The 20,829-nt window shown below is 37.2% G+C and overlaps 1 protein-coding gene across 2 annotated transcripts in view; it reads right to left on the bottom strand.

Annotated features, from left to right (window-relative positions):
• cdkal1 (CDK5 regulatory subunit associated protein 1-like 1) overlaps window positions 1–20,829 on the bottom strand; it is a 381,323-nt gene that overhangs the window by 123,472 nt on the left and 237,022 nt on the right. For both annotated transcript variants that reach the window (XM_088326179.1, XM_088326180.1), the window contains one exon: window positions 18,592–18,737. In XM_088326179.1, the coding sequence (XP_088182305.1) occupies window positions 18,592–18,737 (146 nt within the window). The remainder of the gene's footprint in view (window positions 1–18,591; window positions 18,738–20,829) is intronic.

Here is a 20,829-nt window from a genome sequence, read left to right as displayed (position 1 = left end):
GAATTCCGGAGTCCCTGGTCCAAAAGAAATATGACATTACAATGTACTTAACTTATTCAATACCATAACGTTTAAAATAAATTTCAGGAGCATTGTCCCGAGTGCCATAAAGTAAATACAGTATGTGTTTTTTACCTGTTTATTTTAATACAACTATTAGAAAGGGTTTGGCAAAGCTTATCAGTAAGTATCAAGTCTGTTGGAATGATTTCAGTATGAAAAATCACCATTTGATGGCGGGCAAGTCTTTGATCAGATCTTTGTCCACACTTCGAGGAAGCCGTATTTCCTTTCGTTCCTTCTTGTGTCCAGCGATCGAGAGTGTGTAGGCGGCTCTCAAGAATGTTTTCCGCAAAAGTTTTCTTGGAAACATTTTTAAGAAACTAAACAATGATCGACTGCTGTTTACTTAAAAATGGTAAAATCTAGAAACATATTTTTGATGGTGGTTGACACTTTCTTTTGATATCCCCTATGCCTACAGAGTTACAGAGTAAATTGGTCTGTAGGCCTTCAAAAATGAGTGAAAATGGCAAAGATGGGCTAGTAATTAGAGAGAAATGTCTGACATTGAATGAGTTCAAAGCATGCAGTAAAAGGCACTCAAAACACAGAAAACGTTCATTTCAATAGATAGCTACAGATTTTTTACAGTAAGATGGCATTTATCATCTTGGTAAGACAAATCAAAGCAGGTCAAACACATGATCCACATCTTGCACAGATAGAAGAATGTTAAGCGCGTTTTGTTGCTTTCAGTAATCGAGAGCCATTTGTCTTGGGAAACCTTGGCGTGCAAAATAACCTCTGCGCTTGTGTGCTGTAAGTCATTTGTAAAGATCAAGGCAAGGAAGGGAGAGCCACATGAATAATGTTCCCACAGGAGTCATCAGTAAAACTTTATCATTTAATGAAAGGGCCTGAGCAGAACTGCGGCTCAATCGAACCAATCGAACTCCAGCACACAGGCGGAGACACGCGTGTTTTATTAAGCGCCGACCAAGTTTCTGAAAAATACGCAAAACAGAAAATAAATTAAAAAATACATGAACGTGAATACAGTGGTCGTTTTTGGTAGCCAACCGGTTTCATTGTTGTAATTCATTTAAACACTCATTGACATGCTTGCAGTGCTACAATGATCCAAACAGGCCTGGCATTCAATGAGATCAGCACCCTTAATGGACCAACTCCTACACTTTTTTATTTTATAATGAATGAGTGTTTTTCTAGTGGAACAAAAAGAAAACCACTGCTGTAAAAAGAAGATGCTTGACTCAGATTTGGCACATCAGAAAGAACATCATACAAACAGAACATTTTAGTGGTTCTGATGCTGCTCTGGTATTCCACGACCAAAATGAGATGTTATGATTGGTGGGGCAATGAAATCTGCATCTGCATCAGTGCAGAATAATTGTATAATAGTTGTAAAAAATAAGGTTTCTTTTTCAAAGATTTTACATATGACGGGTTTTTATGGAACGCAACACCTATGAGAAAAAAGGGATTACTGTACTTGACTTTTTGACTCAAACACAGCCAAAAAAATCTGGAAAAAAAAATTGACAAAAACATTAAGTTGAACAGGTAAAATAATCACTATTAAAGTTAAAAAAACCTTGTGTAATTCCCTGACAATGGTGCTGATTTAACATCTGTATTTTTAATTTTGTTATTTGTTCTGATGATTTGTTTTTAGTAAAATAAAAACATGCTTTGAATTTTGAAAACTACCAACACTCTGAATGATCGCATCTTTTTGCTTTTTTTGCATATTACTTTGTTAGTTTACAAGAAAAATAGGCTCCAACATAGAAAAATGGGAAAAATTATACTGAAAATGATCAAAATTATCTACAACTGGAAAATGTCAACATACTTCCATGAAACATTTTGACCAAAAATAGAATTCTTACCAAAAGGTGTTTAGAGCAGTGGGAAATAAAATGTGAAAAAAATATTTGAGCTAATTAATTATATTTTTTATATAATTAAAATATATAGTTAAAATAGAATTGGAAATTATTCTTGCTTTGCATTTTTATTATTTATTTAGAGCACTCAAAAGTATTTTTTGAAATTTACATACAGTATTACTGTTTTGAATTTCCAGGGAGTTTGTGTTGTTGTTTGACTTGAAATCTTTTCTGTGTGTAAAAAGCTAAAATAGTTTTGTAGTTTCCAATTTTTTTGATCTGAGAATATTTCAATCAGTATTTCATGTGTTTTTGAGGGATCCCCAGAAAAACATGAAATTACAAATTACCAAATACTTTCGTGCATCAGGTTTTATTATCATGATAGTTAAAATAAAACAACAAATAAAAATTTCAGGGGCCATTTGGGAGCTTTTATGTGATCTGAGCCAAATGATTTAACTTTCTAAATAGAGCCATCTTCTTGTGTGCGAACAGTAGGGGGCGGTGACGCTTCACATGAAAATGCCATATTGACGACCAGAGCAGGCGTGGTGGCATCAATTTTAAGCATTTTCAAGCACTTCTCCCAATATACAAGCATTCCCAGACATTGAAAACACAACATTCAAATTCAAGCATTTGCAAGGATTCCAAGCACCCGTACAGACCCTGAAAATTATACGGCGAGCCACATTGGGCCTGCATGCCATGAGTTTGACACAGGTGTCCTAGATAATCTATATCTCTATATATCCATATCCCTCTGCATGCATATCTCTCTCTCTCTCTCTCTCTCTCTCTCTCTCTCTCTCTCTCTCTCTCACACACTCATATATCTATATATATGTTATAAATATATGTATATACACACACACACACACAAAAAAAGAAAATTGTAATAAATGGAGGGTGGCAGTTAACCTTGCTCATTTTACATATTTTTCTTATCTGATCAAATACTTCCTGAGAGTTCTGAGGAGAAACAACCTGGAACATAAGCTGCTGGTGTCCTTCTACAAACTCACAAACTCTGCTGCTAAATTCTTCTTTTAATTGCACTATTGTTATGATGCATTGTTCTCTTTCATTCACAAACATGTGAACTATTATTCTAACTTAGGCCAGTCTCTAAGCAATCTGTTGTAAATAGTTTTTTCTGCCTTTTATCTTGATATATTTTTATATTTTATTCTTTAAGTCTTTATTACATGTCAAACCTGGAGTGCCAAGTCCAATCTTGTTGCAAACTATGTTTCACAAGGTCTATATCTATTACAATAAAGAAAATTCATCTTAACTTTAAAGCATAAGTGCGTGTAAAATATTTCCAATGATGGTCGGAAGTGAACTTAACAGGAAGTGTGGAAAGTACATTGGTTCGAGGTGCATTCCTAAGACTTAATAGCTTAACAACTAGACGTAACTTAACCTGCAAGCTTACTCTTCTGGCGGCAAAATTCCCCCCCTTGGAGACAACAGAGTAAAAGGAATGCAGAAAAACAAACACTAACATTGAATTGGCAACGAGGCAGGGTTGTCCTTCATTTCCAGTCGCCCTTAGTGGTCAGAAAACAAGAGAGGAACATAAACATGCATGTGACAGACGTCCTCGCACGCAAACCAAGTGGCTTGACATGATGAGAGTGGGAGACCGGCGGGTGAGTCACACTATAAAACATGACAGTATTGTCGGATATGCTCAAGTATCGGCTTTTCTTCTGTGTTTGAGCATGTGCTTGTAATATGATGATATGTCTTTGCTACATACTGTAAAGGCACTTTTGCAACTACATTCACTAGCTACACTATGACTATGATTGATGAAAGACATGTTGAAGATGATATGTACTGTATTTTTTTTAAGTATAGGGTGCACCTACAACCCCCAAATTGGCCAGCAATTTGAAAGTGCACCTTATAATAAGGATACAATTGGGTATGGATTGTTACATTTAAATGATACTGGATATTGTAACTATTCTGCCTTTAAGAAACATATATAGTGGTCTTCAAGTGCCCTCTTGTGGTTACTATGGTAATTGTACAAACATGTATGTTACATTACTACCAGTGATGAAGAAGGTTCTTATAATAACCAACATGGAACAATAGTATTTTTTCTTTCGTCTTTTTTGAAATTACTAGGCTTTGTCATTTATTTGAGAGTTTTTATTTCAATAATTTGTATTTTCTTTTTTATTGTGTTTAATCACACACACACACACACACACACACACACATACAATATATATGTGTATAAATATACATGTATATTTATACTTTTAAAAAACTTTGTTGTTGCATGTTGTTCACTAGTAGTCTAGCTGGCGAAAAAGGATACTTTGGAGTGCGTAAAACAGTAACCATTTGTGATTTGATTCATTAACTTAAGTAGGGAAACCAGATCACTTATTGTTAATTTATATTCTATGAAATACATTTTATTTTTACATGTATATATGTATGTACTTTTCACACAACCCTAGTGCTTACTATGGTTTATAAATTCATGCGCCTCATACACAGGACAGGTGCCTTACATATTAAAAATACATCACCAAAGACAATTTTTTTAAGGATGCACCTTAAAAGCCGGTTTGCCTTATAGTGTCCAAAAGACAGTACTACAAATTTGAAAAGTAGTCTTATTCACAATATATCAAATATACTGAACCTGTTTAAAGAAAATGAATGGTGAAAAAAGACTGTTGTGATTAGCACGACAGATGACGATTTAGATAGCGGTCAAATGCAGCATGTCAGCATAAACATCAATGCACATCTCTTTGAGTAAAACAATTAGAACTCTCCAAAATTTGTAAATTAGAAGTATTTTTTATTAAAATGATATACGTTCATTAATATAATATTAAGGTTGTACTGGACAGAATAAAGCAACATCTGGTGGTCATATAATACACACTGTCCCTTTGAAGAAAAAGCATTACAAGCAAATTATGGATTCATTTATTATTGATTGATTTATTTTCACATTAGTTATTGATCTTTTTTTATTTTTAGATCTTATTTTGTCCAGTATTTTTCAAAAAAAAACATTACTTGATAACAGTAGATTTTTTTCAATCCCAACTCGGCCTGACGTCACCCAGACCCTAGCTCCGGCAGCCCTCAAGTCAACTGAGTTTTAGAACCCTGCCTTAAATCATGATTAGTTTTAGCTTTAGGCATGATTAAATAATGTACAGAAAAAATCAATAGTTTTCACCTTTTAGGGGGATGGACATATCATTTTGAATTGATCAGTAGGTCACATACAGAATTTTCTTTTAACAACCCTGACATAAGATATCCGGAAATCATTTTGTTTTATCAATCAATCAAACTGAATCCACAATGATTGATGTTGAACAGCAAAGACAGCAAATCAGTATTCATTGCACACGAGAGTTATTCATAAGAACAACACTGCCAGTTAGAGAGGCTGATAAAGAATCGCACTCATAACGCTAAGCCTAGTGTCAATTCAGCTAAGTGCATCTGTTTATCTGTCTGTCTTGACAACAAGAACAACAGGTAATTGGTGTCGGAGGAGAGAAAAGTACTTTACACCTATTAATCACTTATTTTCGGGAGCAGAAGCTTTAAATCAAATGTGTTTGAGTGAACCTTAAGAATAAAGAGCTACAAAGTGAAAATGTGAGAAATGTTTGACAAGATTTAATCACTGTACAGCAATGATTCTCAAATAGCGGGGACACGGGCTGCGCCTTTGACATCAGAAACTTTTTTTCTTTTCTTTTTAACTGTCCTAGAATAAAGTGTAATTGCACCTCCACTACATTAGGGGGCTGCAGCGCTATCATTGGCAGAGTGTGCACTAGGGGGTAAAGCATCAGCGCTTTGCATATGCTTAGTCGAGAGAATGAGTATGAAGTGTAGACACAAAGTGTTGCAAACCTTTCAGTGACCCTATGAAAAAGTATTTAACAGGGATTAGAAGACAGACAGAGAGAGAGAGATGGGGATAAAGAGTAACATTCAAGTCTCCCAAAAGCTAAGACAACAAAGTTTATCAAACCATATTCAGCAGCTTCACTAGGACCACGACAATAATAATTGAGAAGCATATATGTAAATGCCGGAAATTACCATCTTGTTAGAAGAAAACTTATCGTCTTTAATAACCAAAAATAGTGCATCATTCTATCATACCATTAGCGATGTATTTTTTATATATTAAAACCCCTAAGAATCCACAGCACCGTTAGTGTATCAGACACTTTGAACCCCTCATTTTCTTTGTTATACAATCCTATGCCTGACTTTATCACATACATTTTCTCTAACAAAAATGGGCCTGGGTTCTTATGGGGTTAAATCATTGACTTATGTATGGCTTTGTTCTACCCCATACTCATATTTCAGAGCTAAGTACAGTGCGTAAAATATTGTATTCATCCCAAGAATTCTACCCCAAAAAATGTTTTCTTCTGTTACAAAAATATCATTTTTGTTTTGAAGCCTATCAAAAACATTTTTGCTGAGTGTTGTACGGATTTGGTAAGCTTTTAAAGCAGGGGTGGGCAAACTACAGCCCTCAGGCCACAAGTGACCCATCAGGCTTTATCATATGACAAAATGTTAACCTATTTTATCTCATCTCATCTCATTAGCCGTACCGCTTATCCTCAGTAGGGTCGCGGGGGGCTGGAGCCCATCCCAGCAATCAACGGGCAGTGGGCAGGGTACACCCTGAACTGGTTGCCAGCCAATCGCAGGGCACACAAGGACAGACAACTCATTCGCTCATTCACACCTAGGGACAATTTGGACCGGCCAATTCACCTGAAATGCATGTCTTTGAAATGTGGGAGGAAACCGGAGTGCCCGGAGGAAACCCACGCAAGCACGGGGAGAACATACAAACTCCGCACAGAAAGTCTGGAGCTGGATTTGAACCCACGACAGGTTCCCATGACATGAACTGTGCCGCACAAGCGCTAACCACTGCGCCGCCGTGCTGCCCAACCTATTTTTTATATATATATATATATATATATATATATACACACACCAAGATGTATAATGGTTTTAAAGGAGTGCTTATTATACAAATGTGTATATTTGATGCCATTCTTGACCCCAGTGTATCCAACATTCGAATAGCTCACTTCTTTTCTTGCTATCTTTATCATGTCTTTTGTTTATCAAGATTTGTATCAAATTGAATGAAAACACAAATGAAAAAAAAAACGTCTAAGCTACCTGTATTACATTTTGGGGTTTTCAATGCATACTATCCAATTGAGTGCTTACAAAAAGAGATATAATTTCTTACAGTGTTTTAATTCGAAGCATTCCAAAGCCATTTTAATTGAATGCTTTTTTTTTAATAGACAAAAACAAATAAAACATTTTTATGTAAATGTTTGCATGTTTATTTTTTTAATAGATGATTATTTTTTTCGCAATTCTAAAAATACTATTTTTCATTTTGCCCAACTTGAAACATGCCCAAAAATGCATATTTTTGAAAATGTCCAAATAGAGATGAAAACACATTATTTGTTTTACTCATTCATTGCCGAGACCATCGGTAGATACAAAAAAATAAAATCAATACTTCCTCCTCTGCTAGTGCTTGATCCTAATGCAGCCCGCGATTCAAAACGTTTTCCCGCACCTGTTTTAAAGCGCATCAAAAATGTTTTCGATAAGCATTAGTGAGGAAAAAAAATGGAACATATTGTAGTGGTATCGATATGATATTGAGCTAAACAACCAAAGAAAGAGCGTGACCACATCGGATGTGTTATTAAACCTTTCATTTCCTTCTCAAGACTGTTGAAAATTGCAACATTATGATACAGTACATTGAGACCATGTGTCAATATGTTCGTGAAAAACGAGTGGATACATTTTACATTTGTTCTGAACTACTACAAAAAATAGTTGTTTATACATCATATAAACACTTTTAAAAACGTATGGCCTTGCCTTGTTAATACGTCAACATGGATGGAGATGGATTGGACATACAAACGTTCCGACAGCCATTGCATGAGGCTACCACAGCTCGGAACAAATGTCGTGGGAAACACGTAAGTAGTATTATTCTTCTATATATATTTTTAACCTAAAGCTCCAATAAACATGACATATTTATGTAGAACACTACTTAATGAACTTACATCCGTGTTAAGCCTTGTGCTAGATCGTCCGGTAAATAATTTATTAAAGAAAAGCAGTTGTCATAAAGGAAACACAAATATGTTAAACATCTCTATTTAGGTAAGCCCTTGTTCAAAATTTGCAGTCTTAGAAAACCAGTACTTTCGAAAACAGACACCCCATGGAAACAATGATCAAACTCATTGAAATGTTGTAGATTTATTAAGTTGTGAGACCTATGAACATGGAGCCGGCCTGTCTTCCCAGTGCTTGCAGAGTCATTGTGGCGGAAGACACATAATTGAGGGGTAAACTGCCGAGAATTCCCGCCAGTGAAACCGGGCCAGACCTGCTCTCACTTCCCGCCTCCCTTCCCTCTCTTTTTTTCCCCCCTCTCCTATCTTATCGCTCCTTTTTTCACTTCTTGTTTTCTTTCTAGGCCCCCGGGAGACTGACACCCCTCCTGCATGCAATTCCGGTGAAACATTAGCTTCATTTGATACCTTAAACCTGAAAGAGTGTGACCAGTAAACCAATGAAGGCATGTCATCTGCAACACCCACGCACGCACATACAAAGCAGTCACGCTACGACTGCATGTGTCCTTTCGAAACACAGGGAGGCTTGATATCACCCTGTCACTCCTTCTGACTAATAGAGATGACTAACACATGAACACACACAGACGCTACACAAACACGGCCGTCTTGGAGCCGTTTGGAGCCAGTCGTGGCACTCGAGAGACAGACTGGCAGACAGAAACCCGTACACACGCGCGCACCATTTATCAACACGTTCAATCAACAGTCAACAGCATCGACTCTGCAGACAGTTTGACACTGCAAACAATAACGTCGAACACGGTGTTTAGCAAGACTCCGTGTCGGTATCTATGTTTGTGACAAGCGGAATCAGAACAGATAGAAATACTATGGTCATGCTTGATTTGACATATTCGGGGTTAAGGTTCTTTTTAATACCTCCTAATACGAGTATCTCTAAACATGAGAATTTTGATATACGAGTTTTTGCAAAGAAAAACAAATCTTGCTCCTTTTATGAAGAAAAAGTCACGAGCAGTCTCAGGCTACGACGAGAGACCACTTAAGACCGCTCACCGCGCATGACAGCTCACCACCAGGATCAGCTGGTTCTAGTTTGCGTTAAAATACATCAAAATTGGTGCTGAATTTTTTTGGTTTTTCAGTTATTTTAAAAGTTTCAGTAACTTTTGTTTTCGGTGTACAGTAAGCGTTTTCATGTCGTCTACATCTCTTGATCTCATACCTGTCGACAGCCACCAGCTCCGCATATACATGGTTGCAATTCATTAATTAAACCTTATAAACACAATGCATCAGGATTCACTTGGGTGCTTTTGGGACGAAGGAATGGACCGATTAGTTTTTAATTATTTTACATTATTTTATATTGGAGAAATGTGTTGGTTACACAAACAATTCAAATTTAGAGCAAGATCCTGGAACGAATTAAGCTTGTATGAAGAGTTACCACTGTACTTTACTTGCCACTGCCATTGAAAATCTAAACTCAAACTAAAGACGTCAAAAGTAATTACAAATTTGGCAAACTCATCGTTTGTATTTATTTTATTCGAGCAAAAACTACCGTTAATATAGCATAATGATATTCTCTTTAGGTTACAGCCATGTTTTAGCTTAAATAAATCTTTAAGAGTATGACATAGCTGCAATTACGCCGTTAATTTCCAGTAACGTGTTCATCCGTTTTTTTCTTTCCATGAGACAAGCGGGCTTATGGTAGTCTAACGTAAATAGCATGGATAACGTGTTGAAAGAACTATTAGGAAAGGAAAAAAAATGCCCGAAGCAGAAAGACTCTGCCCTTTATTTGGAGAACTAGAATCTATTTGCCAAAATAAACATTGAGGCTTCAGGTCAGGCAGAATATGGGCAAATATATGACAAAGCAAACACTCCAAAAATAATCATAATAACTGCCACCTACCAACTGTAGAAAATACAATATTAAAAGGCAGCGCCAAAATCTTCTATTACGTTTTGTTATTAGTAGCCGCCGTCCTTTTTGCCATTTTCTTGTGCATGTTCTCCATCTCCAGCTAAAATTTACAGCCCTTATTTATGTGGTTGTTTTGCTTCTGTTTTTGTACTTACCATATACATTTTTCCAACTCCTGGGTCCTGTTGTACGTAAATTCTGCAACTCAGGTGACAATTGATGACTGTAAAAGGGCAAAATTTGTGTTTAATTAAGCAGCATAGGATTAATTATGTTTGCAGTAATGGCAAAAAGTTCCAAAAGTAAGTTCCAAAAACGTAATGGATGATAAATTATTGCAAAATAACTCACACAGGCAGATCAGTCGGAGTATTTGCATCAATACAGCTAAATTGTTAAAAAACAAGATGCAACAATGCACTGTGTCTGAAGTTATAGGCATATGATACATTTATCATTTTTAATGTAAAACACTTGCAAAAGAGAATTTTTGGTTTGAACAATTTTATTGACACTATTAACAGCAAATAAACAATGTGAGGTTTGAACAATTTAATTATTTTTTACTGTTGTTCATTAGTTAAAACTGTTATGCACCGTTTACATCATTGCCACTATTATCTAATAGTGATGCTGTTCTTTGATTAAAAAAAAAATCCTTTGTGGTGTGCTTTTTGTGACCTGGGAGAATACATAAAAAGAAAAGCCTCGGGGCAGGACCTTCAGAATACAGTTGGAATTTTGTATCGTGAGGTTTTTTTTTTGTAGAGTCATTACCTGTTCTTGCAAGATCAAAAGTTAAATGTTCGGCGTTTTAAATGATTTTTCTTATTTATCGTGAGTGGAATGCTCTTCTCCTTGAGATTCGATCTGCAACTGTATACATGAAAATTACATTCACAAACATGGGGTTATGTTTTGTTTCGAAACGTCTGATAATTCACAATTAAAAGCATTCTCAAGCCCTAAATAAGAACAGCATCAACAGGTTTATGATAACATCTAAAAACCTAAAGCTAAAAAGGCCCATCGGGTTAAAGCAAGGAGACTGGTAACTAAATCCGCACCCACAGAAAGAGGAACGCAAGGTCACAGGTCACACAGGTCGGGTGGGTCAGAAATTGAGTTTCACATAATAACCACCTGTTGACTGAGCTAACTGACCAACCGTCTACCCTTGCAAGTATCGTAGACTACTCACAAGTCTAATAGAGGCAGGCCTTTTTAAAAATAATGGCTTAAAGTGAGTTTGTCACTCTGAAGGATTCCCAACCACTTGAGTAGACATTTCATTGGTTAGTAGGAAAAAAAAATATTAGAGAAGGCTGACACAGAGGCAAGGATGTTGGATGCACTTCGTTCACAAACCACACTCTCTAGCCTCAATCAAAAATGGGAAACCTCATCTACTTCATCCACTAAAAGAAACTCTGGCAGACTATGTGCAACTCTTGACTGAAAACGTGTGCAAAGACAGCACCAATCAACCCCCTGACACTTACATGTGTTTCATCTTTGGCCCCTGTGGTTCAGACACGCTTAATTCATGAGAAGTTGAAGCGAGAAGAAAAAAAAATCTGCTCTGATCGTATAATAAACTAGAAAATAAGTGTGGCGGATCTTCTGACCATGTTCACTAAGTGTGTAACAGCTTTATTCCACTATAACAGGATTTTCTTCATCCATAATTACATAAGGGTTGCACTTCATTATTTGACTTAAATTGAAAGAAGTGGATGAAAAAAAGGGCAAGGAAAAAGTTCTGTGATGATGACAAATTACCAAATTTAAAGAAATAATCAATCCATTTACAGGGTGGATTATGCATGGAAAAGCACTTGTTCTGGCGGAATTAGAGAAATGAGTGATTATGTTGAGGGCAAAGAGTTGAATTTAACATTTCTCAGCGGGTGATTGCCTGCCTCAAAACAACCACCATGAACACAAGATGAACTTTTACCCTTTCGATATAAATATGCATGCTATAAGCTTCATGAAAAGCCTTAAGTGTTAGTTGTGCACTACTGCAAACAAAAACAATCTTGCAGCCTAAAAAAAAATTCACACCATGTGAAAACTTTATCTTAAAAAAAATAAAGTAAAAACAACATTAGAAACATTTCCACAGTATGCTAAGAATTATGGTTTTACATTTCCACTGTTAAAGATGTGTTGAGAGGTCTGATGTCTGCTGGCATGTTTTTGCTGATTAGAGCGACCAGAAGCATCTGACCCTTTGTGACCTCTGCCATGTTGGTGGCATGAAACTAAAAAAAATATATATATTTACCACCTGTCACATGCGAGCAGAGTAGATAAACCCTGACCTTGTGTTCCACAAGAGGCTTTGCGGTTAACTTTGTTTGGCCTAACAAAGCTCTAATTGTCATCTGTGAGGCTTGCAAACCGAGCACAATCTGAACTGCACTTCCTAACTTGCACACACTGCCTTTCCCTCTGAGTTGGCAGCTTTGACACATATCAAACAAAGTGAAGAGACAAACGAGTTATTTACTGTATGATTCAAACATTCATCAAACATTTAATAATTAAAATATTTGTAGCTCCTCTATAAACACGTTGGGATTAACTGCGGCTGTAAGACAAATTGCAAAGAGTTAAAGGTGAGGTGTCTTTTGAGGTGTCCTTATAAAAGTTGAAAGTAACATGTTTTTTCTATTAAATATGTGTTAACAATGCCCAACTGTTGTCAAAAAGCTCTCATGCTTTACCTTCATATGTGCCTATCTGCTTTTATCTCCCTTTATCAGAGCCGTTTGGGGCAAAAAACATTAGGTCTAAGGAATGGGGGCTAGTGGGAGTGCTAAAGAGAGATGTCATGCTCGTCCGTGCCATTTGTTTTCCTTTATATTCATCAGGATAGCACAGACATGGTTAAAGTAAATAAAAGCCTGCTTTAAGTAGAGTCCAAACACCAACCTCAACACCAGAAAGGATGAAAAAATAAGAGTTTAATTGAGAATTGCATGTTTTAGTGATAGTTCATGTGTGTTTGCTTATTATTCAAGTCGGCATAGCTTTTTTTTGTAATGAATTATCTGTATTTACCATCTGATTCTAAAAGGCCATTTATATTTATATATTTGCGTCATATAGTCCTCTCTGAGAAATTATACATATTATTTTCATATGTAAGTTGCTGTGCAGAACAGAACACTTATGAAAAAAGTGGCTTAAAATACATACTAGTAAAACCAGAAATAAATCAAATTCAAACTATAAAAGTTAAATAAAAAGCATGAAGACAGTTGAGAGAAGTACAAACACACAAACACAAACTTAAATCAAATTTTGCATGCTATCACGCCATCCAACATATGTTTTGGTTGGTCCTGGCCTTTCTCCCGTACCCAAACTTGCATCCCAGTTATTACAGCTCCCTCTAAATTGGGCCGACTACTACATATGCACCGGCAGAGAGTTCACTTGACCAACATATGTTTAGGTAAACGGAGCCAGCGACCGAGCATAAATATATACAAAGACTTGCACAGCGGGATAGTCTGCCAGCATAAACAAGATCTTATGATGAAATGCATTGACTGTGTTATGAGCTTGTGTGTGTCTCCTTAGACATTCGCCACGGCCTTACAGGATTAGTGTCACTGTGTTGAATTTCATCGTAATGCTAAAATAACAACTGGAGACAGTGGACGGCTAGGCCAAACAATCGCCTGAGACACAAATCAACACACCAAGACAAGAGTTCATGCTCAAGGGGCATCAGTCCTGAGCAGAAAAAATAGAATTGTTAAATCTCAGGCCCTAGTGAAAGACAGACTGTGACAAACCGGAGACCTACAAAATTTAAAAGGGGGCTTGACAGACAAATGGGAAAAAAAAATATGCCAGAATACTGACCCAGCAAAAGGAAACTTTAAACCCCGCATAAATCCTGAAGCGAAACATGGGACTGTAAAAGTGTCATGCGTAAAGTTGAACACTCTCGACACCGGATAATCGAGAAACTTCAGGTTTATAAGCTGACAACTGCAAAGGTCAAATGGGGAAAGATTTCCCTCTGAAAATAAAGTAACTTGTTAATTCAATTAAACCAAACCAACAGTTTGAGATAAGACAGTAAAAGTACCGTATTTTCACGACCATGGAGCGCACTGTGTGAAAGGGCACAGTCTCTGTAGCTGTTTTTTTCTGGGTTGAACACAACAGAAGGCGCATTGCATGATAGGGCGAGGGTGCCCTTTATTGTAGCACGGCCGTATTACAGCAACAAAGCGAGCATATAAGGGTGCCTATTTAAAAAAAATCAAAAGATGTGAAAGTGAGTCTGTTTTTGGTTAATTTAACGATTAATAAGAACACATAGATTATTCACATTTAAAAAAAGAACTGCAAAACTGAGTTTGGTACTCACATTTTTACCGGTAGTCCTTATTAAACGAAATCCTCGTCCTCAGTTTCCGACCAGAACAGCCATCTTAAATCTCCATTAAAATGTTCACGTTCTTCGCTTTCTGAGTCATTTTCCGTGCCGCGCAGCTCCACGGAAATAACCCCGGTGTTTGGAAAAACATCGAACAATAGTCCCGGCAGAAACATTAGCCTAAGCGTCTACGATGCATTCACAAATTGAGGAGTAACCTCCACGGGCTGCCTTCTACTCTTGTAAAAAATGGTGTCCATCGGTCATTCATCCTTCCCGTGTAACTCGTGACCTCCTGCTGCTTTTTAGGTGACTGTCAAAACGCATCTCCCACTCGTTCTTTGCTCAATGATCCACTACTTGAGTCTTTTTTCCAATTCTGGCCACGTGACCTTATTTTTGCGGAAGGTCAGAAGTGTCTTCTTTACCAATTGGAGTTTGTTTTTCAGCTTTCTCCATTTCCGAACCATCGATTCATTATTCTAATACTCTCGCGGCTGCTCGGTTCCCATGTTTTCCGCATAGTAATGGCCGCCAGTTTAAATTGTGTTTCGTAGGTGTGTCTTTTTTCCATGTTTACAACGAGTTCTGCATAATTCACGTGCCCACACATCCCTCTTTAGCGGTGACGACCACACCTCGCCCTTTAGAGGCGACGCCCACCTTAGAATCAAAATGTCTTTTAGAACAAAAATCCTTTTTTTTAAAACCACGAGAAGGTGTTAAATATTACAAACTGTAGCTTTTAAGACTTGCTGCACCTCGACATTGATTTTGTGCCCAGCTTCATGCAGTCCTCAGCTACGTCCGCCGCCTCACTTAAAAGGTGCGACGTAGAAAAGGGCGAGGCGCACAATTTCCAGAAAATCGGAGACTTTTACGTGCGTGAAAATACGGTACCGCTTGGTCAGAGTAAGTCGTGAGGTCTTACCTGTACACATATACAGTACAGACGCCTCCAGACTAACATACATTCGATTTACGGATTCCGGCAGATACGATAATTTTTTCGGGATGTCAAAAATATCTGGACATTGCTATAAGTTAGACTTTGTATTATGTGCACTTTTTTTCCGAGAAGAGGACAGAACTGTAGTGCTTCTTCCCGCCACGTGGTGCTGTGAGGGATCACCCAGCATCCACACCGAAGAAGAAATCCGGCTTCTACTTCCTGGTTTGTGTGTAATCATAACAACGTGTACTGTATCGCTAGCAAGAACTAGCAGCGTCTGTATTCCCTCGATTTTAGCCGTTGAGCATTCAACAGCCACAAGTATTAAGAGTAGGTGCGGGAAGTAAGAAATATTAAGTATTATATATACATTAATCCTTTGCTATATCACGGTTTAGTTTTACTGCTTTCGCTACTTTGCGGATTTTCATCGTGCATTATGTTCTGCATTCTGATTGGCTCACCCGTGATTACCTGTACTTTAGTTTTCTTTTTTTTCACTTTGACATTCAGAGCACTGGAGATAAATCCAATTGTGTCAACAAAAATATCACCCCTTGCAATGCAATGAAATGAAATGAAATGAAATGAAAATGAATGAAATGAAATGAAATGATCTGCATTTATATAGCGCTTTTCAAGTCAATGACTTCCCAAAGCGCTTTACATTGTGCTTCACATTTCCCAATAGCGGCCGTGATCTGTGCAGCCATGTAAGGCGCTAACCTGCTTATTGGGGGTATTGGGGGTTCAGTGTCTTACCCAAGGACACTTCGGCATGTAACACGGACAAGCCGGGATTCGAACTGGGATCCCTTAATCCTAAAACGATCGCTCTACCTCCTGAGCTACTGCCGCCCAATGCTTGGTTTTAACGGAACAGTCGCATACATATACACAAGTATTGCGCATATTCTGCAAATCCTATAAACTTCATTTCACGCCTCAAATATCACTGTGTCTACATGCAACAAGATATATTTAACTGAAATTGATGACCCATACTACCACTGATTAATCGAGAAATATCTTAAAAAGAATCAGAAGTACAGAATGATAGGGGACTGTGTTTAAAAATTAATGAGTTGAATAATAATGTTTTAGAACAAAAGTATAAATACACTTAAGTGAGAAACCAATAAACCAACTGAAAAAAATAAAAAATAAATATAATTGGGATTCTAACCACTATCCACTTGTGCAATTTTCTGTACATTTCAGCCCATATTTAAGCCTATTGCTGACCCACATAAACCTTACATCCCACACATGAATGCACTGAATTGGACAATAAATGGATTTCACTTGCTTAAGGCAAACTATAAAAGCCTTAACGTATTTAATCAGCAACAGCAGAATAAGTCAGATCAAAGATAGAAGCAAACGTGCAAAATGACAATGTCATATTTGTCAACTAAACACTGTGTTGAACAACAAATATTTCATCCACTGCTTATCTAAAAACATGAATGCTTGCCGTTTAATTCCAGGCAAAGCCTTACTTAAGGATAAGGGGTTATCATCTGCCAACAGCAATAACATCCTTGCATTTAATATACACATCTTACTCCAAAATCACTTTGTAATATGAAAAGATTGGAGCCTGATATGAGCCATGAACTCATTTTCATATAAATCTCTTCATGTTGCATTAACTTATTGATATTTGAGCGGAGCAACAATCAATCACAGTCAAATAGATTATTTCTACATGCATTGTGCACTATATTTTACTTTGTGTGCAATGTCACAAGGGGGAAATCCAGTTTTCTTATATTTCTACAGAAGGGAGTACGGTTTAGAGAGGAAATTGTTGTCAGTGATGTCACTGTACACTTCGAAATCAAGATTCAAGGGTTTCATTTTTGCAAGAAGAGAACTATGAGTGGAAACAAAAAAGTGAAACGTGTTTCCGCAACACTGCTCAGAATAGTAAAGGGAACATGGAATGCATTTTTAACTCATTCAATGCCGCACGTTTATCCAAAATGCCGGTCAATGTTTGTCGTTTTGACTTATTCTTTTAAGGCCTAAATTTAGTTCTGTGGGTACATTGGCATAGGACATATCCAAAGCAGCTTCAACCCTCCTCATTAGAAAATACATTATGTTTCTAGCTTTTGCCATTGATTATTAACAATAAATGAACATTGCTAAGTTTATGGAAAATACACGTTTCCAAGAAAACTCCTCAGAAAAACAGCTCTTTGTGAAAGGATACTTTTTTTTCTTTTTTTTGTATTTATGATACCTCCAATAGCTAAACAATGCTTTCCAAAAACACAGTGGCACTTTGCTTGCAAAATTACATTTAATGCAAGAGCACTGAACTGATGCATGAACTATGCATGAACGTTGCAAGACGTTTTCTGGTCAAGTGATCACATGCTTTTGATGACCATGGCGATCATGTTCCATTGGGCATGCATGAAACGGCAGCCCTCTCAAACTAGGCAATAATGATGGAACTCAATCATCTATTTTAGAAGGGAAAAAGCTCCGTTGCCCATTTGTCTATAGCTTGCAACTATCACAACACTATGCAAACTCGCCTTTTGAGGCTGCCTACACACACTCATTCGCCGAAAAATTGAAGCTACACTAGAAAACGGGGGCTTCCGAGATGTGTGGACGAAGATCTGATCAAAACCACTCCTGCCATGTAATGGTTATTTAGCATACTGAAACCATTGCCAGATGCTTGATACTTACTGATGAAGAATAAGTGTAGTTTTTAAAAATGAAGATGCATTTTTAAATTTTGGGACGTAATGACAATGCTTCTGAAAACATATTCATACTTTATGGCAATGAAATGGAAGTAGTTAGAGTTTTAATGTGTTTTCTTTCAAATTGATGCAGTTATTTTTCTGCTGCTCTCAAGTCGTGTACTAGACATATGAAATATTCCCATGACGCACCTGCAGGGCATTTGCCTGCAAACCCGAGTATAATGAGTTGCTGTATTTTCTAATCAGGCGCTAAAAACACAAATACTGTCAACATAAATACTAAGAAAAGTGCACAAATCTTTGGAGCAATGACAGAAAGTTGTGCTTGCCGCATTTCAAAAACAATCTTAAGAGGCTCCCTAACAGCAGCATTGACAGATAGGAGATTAAAACATTGTTAGGTTGGGTCTGCCTTCAAGTATCCAAAATGTCAACGGCTTTCCTTACTGTTCTTTCAAGAAGTCGACCACTCTTCTGAAGTCATCGATGCAATACTCCCTCTTCATGTCCATGAGGACACTGTCTGAAGCCGACTGCACGGGAACGTGAAGAAAGGCGTAAACGCGTGGATGGTTCAAAATCTTCGCCATCTCCTAAAGACATAGAGGGAAGAAGGAACGTGATCATTTGTTGCATTTAGTAAGAGGCGTTGTTTAATATCTTTAATGAAAAATACAAACACATTTTCATATCTATATATTTTGAACAGGCTTAAATGCCTTGCGTCTGTTTAGGCCCCAAAGTCATTCAAACAAAACGGTTGAGGGTGAAAAATATTGAAATCATAAACAGTTCGTAACAGATGCCAACCGGTATTTATGGGAATATTTGATAACCAATGGTTAGATATTACCATATATTTTTGTATAGAAGCCGAATTTAGAACTCTAGAATACAATACTGAAATTAAAGGTTCGGCTTTTATGCACATATTACAAAATGAACCTAAGGAGGTGTAAGACCGGCATAGCCACCAAAAGGTCCACAGATGTGTGGTGTCCTCATGCTCCCCCCCTGACCCGATTTCTTCATGCTGTTCAGTCAACCGGTGGGTACCGATTGTGTTTGAGAGAGGACGACATCTCATTTGATTGTGATTGAATGTGTTTTACTGCCTTTTTTTGCCCATAATAATGTGTTTAAGAAAAGTATAAGGGAAAATAAAAGTGGAAAACAGTGACAACAAAAAAGTCAAAGAAGGAAGTGATTGGAAAATACGAAAATTGTGTTTGCCATTGAAGCGCTTCTTAAAGGTGGAGTCAATTTATATTCTCATCTTTATTAAATATATTTCAATATCCATACATTTAAATAATTGTCGCTGTTTAGGTACACATTTTATGAATATTTTGGCTACATTAATTATTCTTTTAGTGGGTGTTTTTTTTTAAAGCAGGGGGTCGATTTATTTGCGATCTAGGCTTGTGTGTAAGTTTAAACAAAGTATGCCCATTGGCAGGCCAAAATCACAGACACCATGCCATTAAAACTGGTTCAATTCAAGAAGTAATATCAATCAACCCTCAACAATGGATCCCTGTTTTATGGCCACCAGATTCCAGGTCAGTGTTTGCCTTTTCTATTCAAATAGTTAATTCTAAATAAATAAGCCAGTCTTTGTGACAGACTTGCTTAGTGTCAAAATGGTTTTGCAAATTAGTGTTAACATACACAAATTGCAGACCCGAACTGTCTTTTCTGTACAACAGTCAAGTCCAAAGTCCGGCTCCCGGGAAACATATGGCCCGTGATCATATTCTTCCTGGCCCGCGGCCTCTGTCATTAGATTAATAATATGTTGCCCGCCAATAATGTAGACCACAGTATAAAATAAATGTTTACCAAAAAATACACATTTTCACCAGATAGTGGCAGTATCCATTTAATCACCAGTGGAAATTTGAGTCTTTTTTCAACAAAATCTGAAACAACTGCGCTTCCATAATTTAAAATGGGGCCACGCAGGTTAATGTGCATTGGAGCTTGAGTCAAGAGAACTTAAAACGTTAGCATGCGTCAAGCGAAGCCCCACCAGCAACTTAAGAAAATTTGATCAGCCCTCATTATCTGCTTACCAAAGCTGTCCTGCTTTCTGAAAAGTTTGGACACCTCTGCTGTACAATGACATGTCTTCTGAGACAGGGGGTATGGTGGTTTGTGGGGATAGGGGTTGTCCTGAGTGTATGGGGCACAACAACGTTGTACTTGTGTTGCATGACACAGAAATCCAACAATATAATCTCAATATCACCTCAGAATGTTACACCTGAAGTACTAACTTAAACGTTTTATAGTAGAAATCAGATACTTGCCATGATCCAAACCCTATCATTGCTCTGACTGACAACATATTATCTAAATATAGTTGCCGACCAACTGAAGGCAGCATGAAGATTGATTTTAGACTAACATGCTTTTTATATTGAAAAAGAGACCAAAACTATGCAGATACTCAAAATGGTTCAAGTACAGCTTTAGTTTTACTTTGGGTGTACCTGTTTAGATGTTCAGCTAAAAAATACCAAGTACCATCTTATAGGGTTAATAATCCTTTCCCTCAAATATTTTGCAGAACTATAACAATTTCAGGTGGTATAATCTATCCAACTAAGGGTTGGAGAGAGCACAGATGTCAAATTTATCTGATGGACATAATCAAGGTGGTGCCATTATCATGCTAATCAC

The sequence above is a fragment of the Urocampus carinirostris genome, chromosome 2 (genome assembly GCF_059441175.1).
Source record: "Urocampus carinirostris isolate Australia breed hairy pipefish chromosome 2, RoL_Ucar_1.0, whole genome shotgun sequence".
Lineage (NCBI taxonomy): Eukaryota > Metazoa > Chordata > Actinopteri > Syngnathiformes > Syngnathidae > Urocampus > Urocampus carinirostris.
The sequence above is the reverse complement of the archived record's forward strand: the minus strand, read 5'-3'. Positions and strand labels throughout refer to the sequence as shown.